Source organism: Centroberyx gerrardi, chromosome 13 (genome assembly GCF_048128805.1).
Source record: "Centroberyx gerrardi isolate f3 chromosome 13, fCenGer3.hap1.cur.20231027, whole genome shotgun sequence".
Classification (NCBI taxonomy): domain Eukaryota; kingdom Metazoa; phylum Chordata; class Actinopteri; order Beryciformes; family Berycidae; genus Centroberyx; species Centroberyx gerrardi.
In genome coordinates, this window is record NC_136009.1 from 27224949 (window position 1) to 27245251 (window position 20303).

At 41.0% G+C, this 20303-nt stretch overlaps 1 protein-coding gene across 1 annotated transcript in view; it reads right to left on the minus strand.

Moving 5' to 3' along the window:
• Positions 1 to 7791: 7791 nt before the first annotated feature.
• Positions 7792 to 20303, minus strand: part of LOC139910179 (nuclear receptor coactivator 2-like) — a 59265-nt gene continuing 46753 nt past the window's right edge. The window contains exons 11-22 of the mRNA XM_078287529.1: positions 17719 to 17971; positions 16395 to 16613; positions 15903 to 16106; positions 15491 to 15599; positions 15212 to 15380; positions 14383 to 14679; positions 12226 to 12303; positions 11378 to 11819; positions 9912 to 10143; positions 9314 to 9482; positions 8534 to 8608; positions 7792 to 8044 (exon numbers count right to left, since the gene is read on the minus strand). Coding sequence (XP_078143655.1) covers positions 8033 to 8044; positions 8534 to 8608; positions 9314 to 9482; positions 9912 to 10143; positions 11378 to 11819; positions 12226 to 12303; positions 14383 to 14679; positions 15212 to 15380; positions 15491 to 15599; positions 15903 to 16106; positions 16395 to 16613; positions 17719 to 17971 — 2259 coding nt within the window. The 3' untranslated portion in view covers positions 7792 to 8032. The remainder of the gene's footprint in view (positions 8045 to 8533; positions 8609 to 9313; positions 9483 to 9911; positions 10144 to 11377; positions 11820 to 12225; positions 12304 to 14382; positions 14680 to 15211; positions 15381 to 15490; positions 15600 to 15902; positions 16107 to 16394; positions 16614 to 17718; positions 17972 to 20303) is intronic.

Sequence of the window (20303 nt, forward strand, 5' to 3'; positions counted from 1 at the left end):
AGAAGTTAATACAATTAGACAATGCAGAAGAATGATTATTTTGATCATAGTTTCTCTGTTATCTCTCTACCTACAGTACAGATAATCTTGGAATTCTGGACAAAATCATATCGAACAATAAAAATATTCTCAGATTTGGGTTCGAGAGACAAAATCTCATCAAATGGGGGTCCGTGGCTCTAATGTGGACTAAATTTGGGTCCTTGATATGAAAAAGGTTGAGAATCACTGTACTAGATAACAGAGCTGTTTTTAAGTCTTTTGGTGCAAGTCCAAGTCAAGATGCAAGTCTTTCAGGTCTGTGAATGCTGACCATGCCCATTACAATGACATGGTGTTGTGTTTTCAAAGTTTTCCCTTCAAAGCTTTTTTTTTATTTTATTCCTTTTCTTTGCCGCAGACCTGGCTAGAACATGACATTAGACAGTGGATAACACCATGATAGCAATGAGGTACAGAGATGGAGTGAGCAGATTATTTTTCCAGCTACCGTCCCTTGCAGTTTTAGGGCTTTTAATTTCCAACTTTAATTTTGCTGGTTAATTTGATGCCCACTCTCTGGGTTCAGAGGGATCAAACACAAGGCAGAGTCCAGTTTGGGATGAGGTTGGGATATGATTGGCATGCTTGGTGATTGATGGCATATGTGGTTTCAATAGTGAATGTCCTATATCACAAACAAACTGAATGAATGGCGTTGGGAGTACTTTTTAAATCTGTAAATCCATTAGTAGATATGACATTAAACCACTGAATGATGTGTTTTTCAGTTATTCCCACCGAGGCCCAACAGTCTGCACTTGCTGTAAAAAAAAAAGTGTTTTATAATCTTCAGTGCTCACCATGTCTCTTAATCTTATCTACAGTCTATTCTCTGCTGCTGCGACAATCCAAATTTACCACGGGGTTCATTAACTTTACTGTACATCTCATCTTCATTCCATTTCATACGCCCATATATTTTGAAAAGTACATATATTTTATTTTATTCCATGTATATATTCTATTTTATACTGTTATTTACTCTGCCACTTTATATTTTGATTACTTGCTACTGATGGTCACTTTACCATTTTGCACTGCTATGTTATTACTGCATTTGTATACTTTATTTGTTAAACTTTGTTTACATTGTTGTGGCTGGCTCTAGGCTCAAGAATTTCATAGCTAGCATTATCTGCATCTTGCTGTTGTGTTGTGCTTATGACAATAAAGAACCTTGAACCTTGATTGAAATCTGATGGGTTTTTTTTTTTTAGAACGAGACTTTAATTTTGAAAGTCCAGATCGGATGTCGTATCATATTGTGTCTAGCTTGACAGTATTGACCCACAGCGAGAGTTGTTTACCGGGAGCATCGTCCTCTGCAGCGGCTGAGCCAAAGATCGTTTAAACGTCTAGATGGTTCACAGCGTCCAGAAGTAACTTTTCTTCTGCCCAGCGTACAACTGAAACACGAATAACTAATGTTGTTATATGTTGTATATGTTGATATCTTTGTATTGTTTCTTTTACTTTCATAATGTATACATTTCATATTTTTATTGTACATACTTTTCATGCTCAGCTGTTATTTTGCACTCCCTCACACGCTGTAATTTCATGTTTTCATACTTTTCATTCATAGATTTCTACTTCATACATTCTAGTATGATAGGTCTAATTGCTGATTGTGTTATGTTTACTACTCTTCATTTGTTCTATTATTTATATTCTATTTTTCTTTGCTGTATCCTATTACTATTTGCTGCTGCAACGACTCAATCAAGTTTGATCTAAACAGCTAATTTATGCAAGAACCCTCATGAATATTCATTCCTGACAGCAGACATCATCGTATTACACATGTACTAAGGAGCAGCGGCTAAACTAAACTGTTTTTTAAAAATGTATTATTTATTGTTATTTGTTTTTACTAATTTCAAGTCAGCCAAAAACAGAAGGGTCTCATTTAAATGAGGACAAGAAATTGGTAGGAGTGACTCCTCTCGCTTCACCTGATACTCTCTGATCGAGCGTCCTCATTGGCCCGTTTCTCCTGGGCAGGAAGTGACGTAATGAAGGGCTTTGGTACAGAAACCTGCATCTCTACTAAGACTTCAGCTCAAAATATCACAAAATAAAAGCCTTGTTGCTGCTTCTTACTGTGGCAACATTTTTGAGCAATAAGTGAAAATAAAGAACGTATTCAAGGACTACAATCTGTAGTAAATTATTTTTTCTCCCCCAAAATGTACTTTTCATAACATATTCATAACCATATACACTCCTCGTGGATCACTCTGTCTTCTCCTTTACACTCTGGAGAATAGAACATGCAGAGGGAGAAATTATAAAATAATAATAATAAATGATAATAAATGGTATTATATCTTCACTATTATATCTTTCCATGAGACTTTTGCTTTAATCAGAAAGAACTCCAGTAATCCTGTAATACAGTTTAGAAGGGTACTATACAACAAAACTATAACTCCCTATAGAAATATTACAGAGATAAAATATACCATAAAGCACCATAAGGTCACTTTAACTCAGTATCAAGCACCACAGACACCCTGTAAGTCCCTATAGGAATATTATAGTAATATTTGTTGTCAATGGAAAGTAATGGAAAGAGTGATTTAGACAATAAAAGCCTGAGTGTGACCACATCGCCCCCTGCTGTTACACAGAAAGCATTGCACACACAGGATCCACTCAGTCAAAATGAGATGTAATGAATAGCTGTTGGCTGTCAGTGGATTTACCAGATCAAATTGATGAATAATCATTACTTTATGGATGGACAATGTTCATTTGTTTAAGAAACAGGCGTAAAATGTAATCAGTGTCAGTTCTGTGTCAGTAAATGATCGTTTATATAAATCACAGATATTAAGCAGCTGTCCTGCAGAGCGGCAACGCAGCGAAACAAGAGATGAAATAAAAGAGGCGCGGGCAATTCCACTCAATAAAAATAATTTATTTACAATGGCATGAATCATAAATTAGCGAGCAGCATTGGCAAAAGCAACATTAGCGTCGACAGCTTGCATAAGTGTGTGAACGTCTGGACTTTTGCATAATAAACCTCTCACACTGGGGGTTAAAACTGTGTGTACTGGACTGTGTGACCGCTGAGATGTTTAATATGAACATCACAGCCGGGATCATAATTTAAAAAAAAAAAAAAAAAATCTCTTGAAACCGCAAAACACTGAGCTCTGGACACTCACACTCTCCTTATGCTTTTACATATTGCTCCGATTTACCATTGTACTCTTAACAAACACTCTTCTTCTTTTTGAGGATATCAAACAAATTTTACAAATAATACAACCGACAACTGATCACAAAGAAAATCAGAGATAACACTTTACCAAGGCCTCATTCCAGTCAGTTAAGCTGTGGGGAATTATTTTAAAGGGGCGAGAAGTAAGATTTTTACCACTTCATGGAGATTTCTGGCTTTCAAAACTAACTTTCTGGCTTTTTGGAACAAACATTTTTCACCCACTGGAGTTTCCAGACACTCGCATTTCAGCTACAAAAGCCTAAAAAAGCCTCGTTCTCAAGCCAAAAAAACAAATGACAAAGCGGTTTTATTATTCCAGTGTTTAGCATGATGATATATTTCCTCTTTACTAGACGTTTCTGCTGGATCTCTGCTCTAATTAGCTAGCTTACTCCTTTTTTATTGGAAAAATATTGACTTTATATGTTTAAAAAGTGCCGGAGATCTGTCGATGTTGTTGTAATTCCTGCTTGTCACCAGTAGAGGTCGACACAGATCACAGATTACTGAATGCCCCTTTAAATAAACCATAACATCGTTTGCACTTAATGAAAATCTCCCTGACACATAATGTACTTGAGGGTGCAACAGCACAACATAACTACAAACAATTACATTTGCACATTTTATACTTAGATAATGTATTATTATTATTATTTTCACCAAGTACTAACACAGTATTACTGTTACTGCACAGGTTAACAGACTGGAATGAGGCTGTAAAGTGTTACCAAATTAGGTAGTGGACTTTGGGGGGAAAATACTAAAAGCGTGGTCGTCTAATTTCTACACCCAAGGCGGGGTAAAACACTCAGCAGTATGTGACTATTATACAATACACCTGTAAACCTTACAGTTAACACACCAGACAGAGAATCACAGATCTAAGGCATTATGCTAGGTCTTTAGCATCTTAAGGTACTTGCATGAATTATTTACCAATTGATAAAATATCGATCTATAAGTTAAGAAAAATCTTCAATATACATGTATACTGTATCGGTCAAAATCAAAGAGGAAATGATTCACTTTCATCTAAAATTTTAGGAATTACTGTACATGAGCGTTATGCGTCTGGTCTGGAAAGTTTGACATTCAAAACAATTCCATGGCTTACAGTTTCTCTTAAAGGTTTCGCTGTAAAATCTTTGGGATTTTACAGCTTACTGGTACATCCACTGGAATAAAACGTTTTGAAAAGATGAAAGATCGTAAAGGAAAATGTGAATTGAGAAGTTTCATGTGCTACAAAGAAAACAAAAATCCTTCAAATTCTCCGGGACACGACCGGCACAAACCTTAGTAATATACTGTAGCTGTTTTCACCTAATTTCATTTCAGCGTTTCATTTTGCAGTCAGTTTGCAATTTTCACATTCTTCTTATGGAAAGAAAAACAAAAACAAAAAACACCATTATACCTCATTTGTTACAGTATGTGCTTACAGACTTCTGGATCGTCCAAAGTAGAGCAAACAGGGCTTGAAAAATACATGTTGCCTGTTATACAGTCAGTTTAGTTCACACTTAAAAGCTTGTATGAGAAAGCACCCTGATGAACAGAGAGAGCACCTTATAACTGATCTGAGGAGTCCATTCACAAAATGCTACGTATCTATGTACCATTTTGTCAGTAAAGGACATGAGCCGACTACTATCCTTTAAAAAGTACCACAGATTGTTTTTGTAATTGTAATTTTTGCACTATTAATCAATTTCTAAGACCAGGTGTCACTTTTTCTCAAATGTCAGACGTCTCATTTTGGACCGAAACTTCATATCTTCTTGAGTCAGGTTTGGTTTTGTATTCAGTGCTAGCAGAGGGACCAGAGACTGTCCTGTCCTTCAGAGACCGCAGGTTCAAATCCCCACAAGACCCGGCGCGTGTCTTTCGAGCAGGTTCGTTGCTCTGGGAAACCGCATCAGCTAAATGCCCGACCCGTCCATCACAACTTTAAAGTGTCATTTTAAAATTATTTGCAACAGATTGGACTTTTAGTTCTACAAACATTTGTCAGAGGCAGAGCTGCTCTGGAGGCAGAAATAATCTGATTGGTTGAGTTAAATCTCAGTGGGCGGAGCCAAAGAAAAAGAACTGCAGTTTTTCTGGCTAAGTAACATTAGACTGAAGCCGAGTGAAAAAGACAAGAAGTAAGAGAGGAGGAAGCTAATATTATGAACCCTAGCGCTCTGCTGCTAACTGAAAAAATACAATCTAGTCATTAGTTATCTAGGTTAGCTAGTTAGCTAGCTGACCTTCAAGTTCAAACTAGCCATACTAGCCTATAGCTATCTAGGTAAGCTAGTTAGCTAGCTGCTGACCTTCAACATCATGAACTAGGGCTGAACAATTAATCGAAATTTTATCGAAATCGCAATATGGCCTAGTGCAATTTTCAAATCGCAGGAGGCGCAATATTTGTTAAAGGTGAAATGTGTGTCAAAACACCATTTTAAATTAAATATTGTCGTGCTGCAGAGATGTCCTGGCCTACACATCATATTCTACAGACTTAAGAAAACATCTTTGTTTGGTACAGATCCCCGCAAAAAACACACCAGAATCATTTTAATACGTTTTTCAATGAAAATGAGAATAATGATGTAAAAATTATCATTCCCTCTAATATTGCAAATCATATCGCAATTGCAATATCAGTCAAAATAATCGCAATTAGATATTTTTTCAAAATCGTTCAGCCCTATCATGAACGCCATGGTCAGGAATGAATTAAAAAAAATAAGACATTGCCATTTATATTTTTATTTTGACCAGAGTTCCTTCTTCACCATTCAGGTTTGCCAGTTAGCTAACTTGGGCTCTGAAAAGCTGTGGTTCTTTAGCTCCGCCCACTGAGGTTTAACTCAACCAATCAGATTGTTTCTGCCTCCAGAGCAGCTCTGCCTCTGACGAATGTTTGTAGATTTAAACTCTGATCTGCTGGGGAAAATAAAAGGACATTATAAATCTACGTATGTACACTATAAATATTCACCTTCATTCAAAAAGCAATGAAACAGGGATATAGCTCACCTGCAACTACAGGACCTAAAAAGTATTTATCTCAAATCGACACCAAAATGTACCATTTCAAGGGTTTTTCCTTAAAGAAAGATTGTTCTGTGTTTCATACAAAGAATCTTTCTAAAACTTTTTCAAAACTATAAATACCTGTAAAACATTTTTCATAAACCTTTTAATTTGACTACTTCAGTCAGGCTCTGCAGTAGAACAGTAAAAAATAAAATTGAGAAGTTTCGTATACGCTTGTCAACCATTCACCTTTCTAATGTCAGAAGCTGTGACATCGATTGTTTCAGGTTTACACACACAAACACACACACACACACACACACACACAGTGTCTCATTTACTCTATGTTTATCACATACACACTGCTTCAGAGACTTCAGAGAGGATTCCTAGTTGTGTTTTCAGTGGGAAACTGTAGAAGTACATTCATTTGACCAGAGGAGATACTAAAAGCAACACTTTGTGAGTGAGTGAGTGTGAATGTGTGTGTGTGTGTGTGTATGATGTGTCTGTATATCAGAAACTGAGACTGATACCAGATCAGTGGGGTTTACAGCAACAAGATAATTCAGATAGTGTCCAATAAGCTGTCAATCACAGAAAAGTTGACTAAATTAACTTTGAAATAGTTTAAAATGTGCCACATGTAACATTTTGTTTCTTAAAATTAAGACCACATTTCCCATAAACCCCTTTGCTTCCTGTCTCAAAGAGGATGTCGCTATTTGTCCTCCCTCCCCCTCCCTGGTGTCGCTCAGCTTGTTTTAAAGAGCAAGAAGAAGGATAAGACAACGATAACAGCCCCTGAAAACAGCCAATACACATTCAGACCAGGTAGGTTGAAGTGAATGTGAATCTATGCAGTTTATAAAGGAATAAAGTTGTGTATTACTTGCAGAGTAAAATAGTTCCTCTTATGTGCCATAAAGCAACCCAGCAGATTTCCCTCTAAATCCGATCTGGTTTGCTCACAGTTTAAAATGCAGAGTAGAAGCTGCTAGAGGCTGACAATCTTCTCTGCAATGGTCTCGTTTGTTACGCTAATGTGTCAAAATTAATGTCGTAATGATTTTTTTTTTGTTAAAATGCTACATGGAGCACCTTTAAACTTACTTGGATTCAATGTATTTTATTGTGTTGCAAACCCCACCCATCTGGCACTCCAAGCAGGTTAAAACACTACGAACTATTTGATGATTTGACCCTGATCTAGTGTATATATATATATATGTGTGTGTGGATGCATGTGTACGAATCTATTTGTAAACTGTGTGTATATGAATGAATGTGCTTGTGTGTACTGTAAGTCACTGTAAGAGCGTCAGCTAAGTACTTAAAATACAAGGTGTCCCGAAAAGTCTGTGATCATACAGTAATACCGTATGTTTTTACTTGTCACACTTGTCTTCCCAGCACACATCAGTTGTCAGGATGGCGGAGGAGGTTAAGGCGCCAGTTGGCAGCTTCTCTATGATTCCAGGCTTTTCGGCAAACACGCTGTATAAAATGTACAAAAATGGGGCACTAAGCCACACTAAAGTGAATGCGGTTCAGAGGGTTTTTGTGTGTCTTGGTTGTCCTCTCGTCTCCTCTCTGTTCTGTTAGTTAGCTGGTGAGTTAGAGCGACCGGTGTTTCCGCTGTGTGTCGTCGCCTCCTCGATGCTTCTCGATTGGCCGGCTGAGTAGATGTCGGGCGTTTTGCTGTTTCGACCAAGACCGGGGTCAGCAATAATTCTACAAAAGAAATACAATCATGATCACATTAATCAACAAGAAAAATAAATGGGCAGGAATTCGTCTTGGGGTTATTGTTGCCGAGACATGTCGACAGCTCATATAGTCACGCGGTACAATACTGACACACATGGTACATGGATAACAGAATTTAAGGTCAATAATCAATTTTGTCAAATGCTTAGATCAAGCAGCACTAGCACAGAACATTCACCTGCATCTGCATGCATCAGGACATTGGGTTTTTGTGACAGATATAGCAGAGTATCATCGGCGTATACGTATATATTTACATTCAGGATTTATTTCCATCACTGTGTAGGCTTCAACATTTCTTACAGACTCCTTTTTTCTACAATGCACAACACACTAGCTAATATAAAGTAAGGTTTTCTAAACACTGTAAGATTGCCTTGTGTGATTAATACAGAAATTTCTCTAAAATATCTTATCCAAGCTAACGTATAGACAAGACAGTGGTTTACTTACAGAAGTGGCTTCGCCCTCTTGTGTCAACATGTCAATTCCCGCCAGCTGCTCCAGGATCAGGCTGCTGTTGCTCACCTGCACAAGGAAGGCCACAACACACACAAACACTTAGTGTCTATGTGTGTTTATATGACAACTGCTGACAAATTTAGCATTATTCCTGGATACTGAGGAGCTCTCTAATTTTGAAATTGGACCGATTTGAAATTCTAGTTCTAGTTCTGACCAACAAAATTGTTTTGCTCTAACACACATCAATATAGAACTTTTAAAGAAATGTTAATATGTCGACACTGAAAAAGGTTGCATGTTTGAAAGGGGTGTATTTCTCATCTTCACCCCAAAAAATCTGCACTGCAAAGATTCAAAAGGCACTGATGCACCAGTGAAACAGGTTTTTATGCAGGCACCGAAGAAGTTCAATGTCCAGGCAAAAGGTTAAATGAACAATTAGGTAAATTAATTGAATTGATTCAGTTAACAGTTGGTGTTTGTATGCGTCACACTGGTGATTTATTCAAAGCAACAAAGGAAACAGATTTTCAGCTCCCTCTCTCTGGTAAAAGAAAGAAAGAAAGAAAGCGTCCTACTTACAATAGATAATTGAAATGCTCTGTAGTGCCACCAGAGTTAAAACAAATTATGAGAATCGAAATAAAATACATTCAAAATAAATCAAATACTTACAAAAGAAACAAAATAACTCATACATGAGGTTTATGAGTTGACATGACATAGAAAATAGCTTGCAGAGTAACAAACAGACATTATGCCTCTCACCTGCTCTGCAGCCATGGAGGTCATGGAGGTCATCTGTCCGGACATTTGGTTCATGTTGCCACCATTGCTGGCCATGGCAACCAGGTTCATGTTGTTGCTGCCATTGTACATTCCTCCATTGGGCTGTGGGGCATACTGGGACTGGGACTGGGACTGCTGGGAGTACAAACTGGAAAGAAGAGAGAGTATACAGTCGTCAGTGCAAGATTTAATTTTGACTTGTGGCAAAACACACTACAGCACTGTTTGACTGACTTAGTTTTCAAAGGGTTCTTCAAGATATTTTTTAAGCTTGGTGTGATCACCCGCAAAAAAACAAAGCTATGACCCCAATCTATAAAATTTGTGTGGGGCAATCTGGGGTCAAATCTGCCCTTAAAAATTTGTCACACTCATAGCCAAGTAGAGAAATATTACTTATTGGTTTATTACTATGTGGGGGTGGTAAAGGAATGCCGGATTTAAAAATGGATTTTTCTGCTGCATGGGGTCATGATCCCAACTCAACCAAACAGCTTGATGACAAACACCTCTTTCCTCTAACATCCGGCCTAAGGATGTTTACATCATATCCAGTGAATTGGTAAACTCTTCTGACCTGTTGCCGGTGGAGACGTTGGTGGGTTGGGGCCAGCCGTTGTGCTCGATGCTGGCCTGGTAGCCGGGGGCCCCCTGGTTGTGGCCCTGGGGGTGGGGTTGGCCCTGGCTCTGCTGCAGCATGGCGCTCGGACCCTGCCCCATCCTGGGGGACAGGAGGGGGCTCTGGGGGGTGGCGGCCCCGCCTGGGAAGCCCGACCCTGGATCCTGCTGCTGCTGCTGCTGGCTCATCCCTGGAGGTTGGAGGGGAGACAAGGATCGTAAACTGGATGTTTATGTGGAGAAGTTTGATAACCAGGGTGGGAACCGACCGCAGCCCCCAACCAAATACTGACACATTTTACCTGTGGCAGGTAAGTTACAGACCTTTAGACATTTGAAGATCTTATTCTCTGTCAAAATCTATTCTAAAAAATCTAGAGTGGCTGATGTAGTTTGGGACGTCCCAGCCACTGCAGCTGGTGGACAAAAATCTCAGCGTTTCCCACAGTAATGTTGCATTCAATACAAATGGGAACTGGGAAATGTCTCTCCTCTAAACCAGAGGGGAGAATGAGATTTGCAAATTGTGTGTGTGTGTATGTGTGTGTGTGTGTGTGTGTGTGTGTGTGTGTGTGTATTGTAGCTGTAAGTTCCAGTTCTCAGCAAGGTGGACCAATGGTTTGATCGACCATCCTATAATCAGAAAATCACAGGTTCAATCCCAGCAACAGCCGATCTGTCCGTCCCTGTCGAAGTGTCTTTGTGCAGGACATTGAGTTCTTTACTGTCCCTGACCTCTGACCCCTCTGGTGAAATGCCTGCATGTACATGTGTTTCAAAGGGAGATAACAATATCAATTGAAGTTGAAAAGTACTTTCTCCAATTCCAATATTCTCATGACCCTGTCCTCTCCTTTCTTCAGAAACTTCCCAAAATTGCCTTGAACATTTCTCTAGAATCAATGTTTTGGTCAGATGAGATTCAGTATGCATCCACAACAAACTGTTAGAACCATTATTGCGGTTGGTGTGACAACAGACATGGGAAATCAAACAAATGGAAAGAAGTGGGAGGGGCATTCAACGTTACCACAACTACCACAACCACAACTATTTACCTACACATACACATATGTCCACACAAATTTGGTCTATTAGTCTCCTGATTGGTTTATTATGTGGGTTAAAATCATAGAAAAGAAGAAGAAATTGGATGGGGAGTTAATCTGAGTTCAAAACCAGAAACATATGTGACAAATCTGGATTTGCACAAGACAACAAATCCACTAGACGAAGCACAAGAGATCGGCACCAGATTACAGTCATGCAACCACCAAGCAAGCCAAATCAACCTCCAAAAAACATAAAAATGGAATTAAAATGAAAATAACCCAACAAAGATGATTGTAACATTTGATCACCATCACCACGACAGAAAACAGAAGACGCTTCCACGGACGACGCTGCTGCGCTCGTATCGTATACCTGAACTGGCGAACTGGAAGGCACTGTGCTGCATTGGCGGACTCAAAACCCCGCCGTACTGCCCGCCTACATTTCCCAGCATGCCCTGGCTAGCCAGATGAGCGCCGGGGGAGAGAGGAGAGGAGAAGGGGCTGGAAGAGCCGGGATGAGGAGGAGGAGGAGGAGGAGGAGGAGAGGGCAGGCCGGTACCGTAGCTGGAGGCCGGGTAGGGGAACTGCTGCTGGTTGCCGTGCGGGAGGCGCGGGTTGCCGCCGCCGCCCATGGGTACCGGCGCCGGGACGCCGCCCCCGCCCGGCATGTTAGGCGGCACGTTGATGCCCTGCGCCCGCATCATCATGGCGCGCTGCTGGTGCACGTGTTGCTGCTGCTGCTGGCGCTGGCGCAGGTGGTTGGTGAGGTACTCACGCTGACGCTGGGCCAGCATCTGGGCGTTGAGGCTTCCCTGCAGGACCAAACACACCGTTACACTCATGGAGGCCGGTATGACGGGGGTGGGGCCATTCATGAACTGAACTGAGATTCCAATTCATTTCCTGAAGTTGAAATAGGATTGGAATGTCACCCAGATCTAAGGAAACAGTTAGAATTGAATTGGAATGACAGGAAATTCCATGAAATACCACTTCTAAGAGAGTGTGACTTGACTCCCTAAACATAGCAAGTCAAAATCAAACAGTTATGAATCAAATAAAAGACAGTTCAACAAATACAAATACACTCAATCATAATGTAAGACACTAAGTAAGAGAAAGACACGTGGACAGAGAGAGTAAGAGAGAAAGACATACACCTGGACAGAGAGACAGATAAAAGACACAGAGAAACAGCTGAGAGACTGTTGGACTGACCTGGTTTGGTACGTTAGACCTTAGAGGTAGATTCATGTTGGACACTCCGCTCATCTGGTTCACCATTGGCTGACGGTTCTGCTGAGGAGACAGCGACAACCAATGAAAGATCAGAAATACATTTTGAGTCCAGAACATCAGCTGGACAAGTTAATTGTAACAAACTCAATCATGAGTCCACTTGACATCAGAAACTGAGTCTATTTATATCCTCGGGTTTGTACGTTTTTGTTGTCAAATGATATTAGCTGCAGGGTTTAGTAGGCCTTTTTTTTCCTGTTTTCTTCCAGTTTTTAGTAATTTTTTTTGGTAAATTTTCTATGTGTGTGTATGTGCACATACTGCACATATGATTAGCAGATGGAAAACAATCCTTTTCCACCTCGCCATCTGAAGTCACAATCTAGGTTTATTTTACTGTTCCTTAACAGCTTCAAAATGCATTTAATGCTTGTGCCTGTCAGTCTTTGTACATTCTAGTCCTGAAGCTCAAGGAGTTGAGCAAGGCACTAACACTGTCAGGGTCAGTGGTTTGATTCCCACTGGGAACGCACGCTGTGAATAAAAGCATCCACCGAATGCCAGATGTTATGTATCATAAAGTCAGTCCATCAGTTCCAGAATTAATCAATAATGTCTCCAGTTGCATGGTTTGGTTTCACTTTGGTTTTCAGTGACAGGCCTACCTGAAGTTTACATTTAATTAACGGATGAGTTTCCTCTGAATAAATTGATTAAAATCTCAGATAACCTCCTGCACGCTGCACTCTTGCATTACTAGTGAAAATGTATTGCTGTTTCGGTGTTAAAACCTTCGTCAGAGTGACTCATTCGTATATTTAAAGAACACAGTATCCAGGTGTTTGTTTGAAATTTTCTGCAAAGCTTTGTCCTCCCCTGTCTCCCACCGGCACCTGGACAAAGACAGGAATAGCTGTGCAAAGGACGAGTCACATCTGAATAAATTGCTAAAATCTTCAGTGCTATTTTAGTCAATATCCTGTTCTCCCTCAACTCTCCACCAGGTGGCGGCCGAGACTCATACACCCTCAAATAATGGCTGTTTTACTCTTAAAGGGTTCCTGTCGTGAGAATTAAGAGGAAACAAACACTTTTAGGAGACAGATCAGCGTTTTAAAAGTCACATCAGGGCAAAAACACTGTGTGACCAAACATGATGGCATGGTGGCAAATCTAAGAAACACAAATTTAGTTCTATATATCTGTACAGTACGTGTGTGTGTGTGATTGACTGAGCGAGTGAGTGTATGAGTGAGTGTGTGTGTGTGTGTGTGTGTGTGTGTGTGTGTGTACATGACGTGTGCTCATCATTAAGTGTCTTGCCACCAGGCAAATGAAACTCGCTCTTTTGCACCGAGTGTGAAAAGAAAAGGAAATATATGAGCGTGGGCCAGTGCTCTGTAAAAAAAAAACGACTGCTTTGTTTTGTATTTGTTTATCCAACAGCGTCTTTTTCATGGTGATGAGCTTCTTTCTGAAAGTGAAACGAGGATTGCGGGACTTAAAATTTGCTGCCAAGGTGTCAAGATTCATTGTTAAAGTTCTCGAGTCATAGTTTTAATTGCTTGAGACTCGACTTGATGTATGAAGAGAAGACTTGAGACTTGACTTGACTTGGGTTCTGGTGACTTGGGACTTGACTCTGACTTGTACTTTGATGACTTGAAAAGGTTTCTAAAGTCTTGACTTGAGATCTTGTGTTTGTGTAAATGACTCAGATTGAAAGTGATGAGATTTGTTCCAGCGGACGACTGAATTTAAATTCTGTTTTCTGAATTTGTATGGAATGATTGAATTTATTGAAGTTGAAACTGATTATAGAAATCAAACTCATGATGCTCTTACCAAGTTTTTATCCTATTAAAACCATATTGCATTGAAAAGTCCTAGATATTTAGTTTTCTTTAAGATATTAAATTGATACTGGACTCTTGATTTGTTCTGACTTGACTTGCTGTTCTACATTTAGACTTGAGACTTGACATTAATGATATGGACTTGACTTGGACTTGACTTGTTAATCTACATTTAGACTTGGGACTTGTGCCTCAAGACTTGAGACTGACTTGGGACTCGAGCAAAGTTGAAACCTATGTCTCAGTGAAAGCTGTGTGTTGTGAGTGCAGGTCTTCCTACCAGCTGGGCCTGCAGTCTGTGCTGCAGCTGGAGCCTCAGGTTGTTGGGTTGTGGGGGTGCGACGGGAGCGGGCCCCCCCGGCCTCATCCCGGCCGGTCTGACCCCTCCTACCCCGGGCATCCTCATCATGGGGGGGTAGCCGGCGGGCATCCTGTGCTGGCCCAGCTGGCCGTGGAAGCCGGCGTCCGGCGGCAGGCTGTAGCCGTGCGGCGCGCCGTACTGCTGACCGTACAGAGGAGGCTTCAGACCGACCGCCGGGTCTGAGCCCACATACTGGTCCTGGTCTGACAGAGGACGCTACAGGGAGGGGAGACACACACACACACACACACACACACACACAGATCCACATGCACAGACAGAGACACACAGAGAGACAGATATTTACATGCATAAGTAGGAATTAACCAACATTGACTTTCTGGTTGGTTTCTGATAGTGAAGACAACATGGAGCAGATCGAAGAAACACCATCCTCTCAAATGTTATCTTCTCCTTTTCAATAATGGACAAATTAGACAAAATAGACAAATTAGCTTTTCTTCCTAATCTAACAAAGCCATTTCCAAGTTCCAAATCACTATCCACCGCCATTCTCAGCGTTCTATTTCAGAGAATGTAAACTCGATAACTTTTTGTTTTTCTTCTAGACAGAATGCAACAAAGCACGACACTGCCATCTAGTGTTTCGCCGGTCTACGTGCAGAACCACCGACGCAGAACTGTAAATACTCGCACCGCCACAGACACCGTAATCAATCAACACTTGAACTCAGAACTGTAGCCTAGCCTTTAGTCTTGAGTCTGGCCTGAAGGGTCAGAGGCTCACCTGGACGGCCAGCGTGGGGATTCCCAGCATCTTGTCGATCTCCTCCAGCCCCTCGAAGTCCTTCAGCACCGAGTACAGCTGGTTCAGCAGGGCCCCTTCGTCCGGGTGGCCCTCGGGCCCCGGGCCGCAGCAGACCCCCCCCTCCTCCTGCGGGACGCCGTACGGCAGCCTGGATTATAACATGATGACATCATCACTCAGGGTTCGAGGGTTAAGACCGAGGCTGCGTTCACAACACAGAAGGGGCTGAACTGTATCCGGACAGGACGAGCGTCGTACCTGTTTTGGTTTCCATAGTGATCCATGGCCATCATTCGGTCTGGCCACGGCGCCGTCTGATTGGGCGGTGCCTGCTGCTGAGGGTAGGCGGGGTTTGGCATCTCCATCTCTGATTGGACAGACAGAGAAGAGAAGTGCTGATGTCAGTTTGTGAGCCTATCTATCCATCTATCTATCTATCCATCCATCTATCTATCTATCTATCTATCTATCTATCTATCTATCTATCTATCTATCTATCTATCTATCTATCTATCTATCTATCTATCTATCTATCCATCCATCCATCTATCTATCTATCTATCTATCCATCTATCTATCTATCCATCCATCTATCTATCTATCTATCTATCTATCCATCTATCTATCTGCTCATCCATCCATCATCTATTTAATCATCCCTCCGTCTCACCGTTGCCCATCATCTGCATGTTGACCATGGCTCTGGCTCCAGGCGGACCGCTGCCTCTCATGGGGAGCGCGGCGTTCACGTTGGTGACCATGCGGCCGGGTCCGACCCCCTGGCCCATCATCGGCCCCACAGCGCCCCCCACGGGCCCCTGGGGGCCCCAGCCCTGCTGCATGGGCCCCCGCACTGACCCGCCGCTCAGCATGCCTGGTTGTAGAAGAAGAGGATATGGAATGTTTTTAGTGACATTATCTCCCTGCACTGACAGATAGAATAGTTCTGCTGCTTTCAGTACATTCCACTATCTTCAGGAGGAACTTGTGTAATGACTTTTGCTTGAAACAGGGGAAATTGTCTTGAAAAAAGTTCAAATCATCTGCCAGTGCAGTAAGATAATTTGACTAGAAATATCCTGAAATAACTGCTGTCAAGTCAAGTTTATTGATCAAGTGTTTTTAACACTACAAAAAATATCCATTTGTCATTTGTCTTCACCTGCGTTGGCCATAGCTGCCTGGCTGGGCATGCCGCCGTGGGTTCCCATCATGCCTTGCTGCTGCTGCTGCTGCAGGAGGGAGTAGGGGCCGTTGTGCCTGTGTTGAGGAGGGAAGGGCCTGGCGGTGTTGGGGTTGGGGCCCAAACTGCCGTCCAGAGACACGCTCCGGGCCGGGGGCGCGCCTCGCCCCGGGTGGACCAGCCGCGCTCCGTTAAAGTCTGGAGGGAAGACATTTCAATTTTTAATCATACTGCATACATTCCATATTTTTTGTATATTTTTCAGATGCTACGTGTTGCATTTTAACATCAATAAGTCATTGCCACATTCATTTTTAGACATTTGTATAATTACATTTTTTTTTTTTTTCATTTCCTCTTTGTTTCAGAATGTTCTATTGCTGTAATTTTGCACGCCTTGCATACAAGCTGTAATTCATATATTTTCATATTATACATTCATACATTTCTACTTTATACTACTGCACTGATAGTGAAAATTGTGTTATGTTTATTGTCTCTGCTCTATTCCTTTTATATTCTATTTTACTTTAAAGTTTCAACTTATCTTCAAGTTCCAAGTTCAAGTGTGTTTATCTGTCATATACACAGCACACACAGGGTAAACTGGGTCCTCTCAGTGTATAACACAATATAATCCCAAAAAATAAATAAAGAATAAAAAAAAAAGGATACATTTAAAATAGAAAAAGAGAAGTTTAGAGGAAAATAAAAGAGCATAAGAACATAATATTGCAGTGCAAGTTACGGCTAGTGCAGTGCCAGAGAATCTTGTGAGTTCAAGAGTCTGATGCCATGTGGGTGGAAAAGTTGGAGAGAAGAGGAACATTTGATGAGTGTGTCTGACGAAAGACATCGAGTCACTGACAATGCAAATCTTTATCGTCGTCGGTAGAGATCAGTGGTTCTCAACGTGGGGTTTGATGAAATTGATGAATTGTATAAACGTGGGGTTTGATGAAATTGATGAATTGTATAAACTTCAGCATTATTTAATTTACAAGAAGTTAACACAGTTAGAGAATGTAGAAGAATGACTGTTTTGATCATAGTTTCTCTGTTATCTCTCTACCTGCAATACAGATAGTGATGGGATTCTGGACAAAATCATATCTGACAATAAAAATATTCTCAGATTTGGGTCCGAGAGACAAAATCTCATCAAATGGGGGTCCGTGGCTCTAATGTGGACTAAATTAGGGGTCCCTGATATGAAAAAGGTTGAGAATCACTGGTATAGATCATAAAAATTTTGTGCAATTGTAAACATTTTCAAGACCTTCAAATCATCAAAGTGACTCACGTGCGGGGCCGATGCCCTGGAAGGCTCTGTGCTGGGCGGGGGGGTTTCCTGTGGGGGGGCTGCCGCCGCTATCCGCCATCTGCAGGATGTCGCTGATGATGGTCTGTTTGTCCGCGGAGGAGGCCGGCGGCACCGAGGAAGAGGAGGAGGAGGAAGGGCAGGACGCCCCTCTGGCCGGCGGCTGGCCCGGGAACAGCTGCTGCTGCTGGCCGCCGCTCTGCAGGTCGTCCAGCAGATCCTCCAGCTCACTGGTCTGAGGTCAGCCGCACACAGACACAGGGATTAGAGAGAGAGAGTGGAAGGATGATATGATAGGATGAAAAAACTCTGAATTGCTGAGAAAAATCTCAGAAATGTACGAGAAAAAACTCAGAATTTCTGAGATTTAAGTCAGAAATTTACAAGAAAAAAAACTCTGAATTTCTGAATTCAGATTTTTTTTCTTGCAAATTTCAGATTTTTTCCCCCACAAATTTCAGAGTTTTTTCTTGCACATTTCTGAACTTTTTTCTTGCACATTTCTGAGTTTTTTATCTCACAAATTTCTGACTTTAATCTCTTCAAATTAATGAATTACTTTACTTATTACTACCCAAGAAAAGTAATCAGTTACACTACTGGTTACATTACTTAAATAATGTCAAGCTCAGCCACATTACCAGCATCAGTATCTAATTAATTACAGACACTAAATCTTTCTGTTAAGGTTTTTAATAAAGACAGAGCCTACGGCATTCAATTCAGACTTTCTGAGTCGTATTTTCCACTTTGTCGGCACGTTCGTGTCGCTCTGCTGTAATTCTGATATTTCTGACAGGACTTGAAGGCAGCAGAAGACGAGGGGGCTCAAGAAATCCTGGTAAGATCCTTCATTCATTCTTTCATTCATTTTAAAACCGCAGATCTCCATCACAGGGTTTTCCTCAGGATGTAAAGCGTTGATCCTGAATTTGGATGCTATATTTTAATAAAAAAATAAAGTATTTTCAAGCCCATCCATTCATTTTCAAAATTTCAAGGCTTTATTTCATTTTTCTCAAATCCACAAACTTTCAGGGATTTTCGAGGCCGGTGTGAGCCTCGATTTGAAGCAAACTGCCATCAGAAGAAAACTTATCTTATCATCTTATCTTATCTTCAGTGACAGCCATGTATTTTTGAAACGTTACTCTGCTTTTCAGTGGGCTTCACAGACGCCAAGGTGATGAAACTGTCTCTACCTTTATGGAAACTTTCAGTTCAAGTAAAACCATAAAAAACATCACATCAGCAGCTACATGCTGTAACAAAGGCTAATTCTAATATTTAGCCTGTTCCTACTTTTTAAAATCACATAAGATACTCAATCATTTTCCAAAATTATCATCTTCCTATGTTATAATTCCTCTGACATTATTTTTAAAACATATTTTAAACACATTTTTCTTTACTTTTTTTTTCTATTTGTCCAAAATATGTGTAAGGCTACTTGTTTCTTATGTTTTCGTCTATTTTAGCATTTAATTTAATGAATGGTAAATATGTAGAAAACAATGAAAAATGATGCCTGATATGGAGATGAAAACTCCACTGAAGAATTTAAAAAAATAAAAAACTTTTGCCTCTAAACACATTTCTATCATTTCACATCTCAGTGTGAAAGCTTCGGTGACGACGCTCACACTCAACTTTGACAGAAACTGAAAACTCCCCTGAGTGTAACAGTGTAAAGTCACACCCCCCCCCCCCCGCATTCACACACACACACACACACACACATTACACACACACACTCCGCTGAGCCCCCCCCCCCCCTTTTAGACAGGAATGGTTTCCTCCGGCCCGTTTGGCTGATGAATAGAGGAGGAGCTAAAAATAAACCGCCGGCGCTAATGAGGTCATGTGTGATGTAAGACACACAGCTCTGTTCAGCCGGCATACACACACACACACACACACACACACACACACACACACACACACACACACACACAGCGAGCACACACTCCAACATGGATACACGCTTTCACAAAGATAAACACACTCACTCAGATACACACACTAATATTGACACACACTTAGCATGACCGACACTCTTAACGCTCTGTCACACACAATGATACCGACACACACACTTTCACATGCCGTCACACACACTCAACAATGCTACACACACTCTTCCGTGCTCTTCCATATGCTCACAAAGTTACACACACTGTCACATGCTCGCTTTCTCACACACGGATACACACGCACTTAATGTGGATACACACACTCTGACATAGACACACGCACTCTAACATAGACACACACACTCCAACATAGATACACACACTCTAACATAGACACACACACTCCAACATAGATACACACACTCTAACATAGACACACACACTCCAACATAGATACACACTAACATAGATACACACACTCCAACATAGATACACACACTCTAACATAGACACACACACTCCAACATAGATACACACACTCTCACATAGACACACACACTCCAACATAGATACACACACTCCAACATAGATACACACACTCCAACATAGATACACACACTCCAACATAGATACACACACTCTAACATAGACACA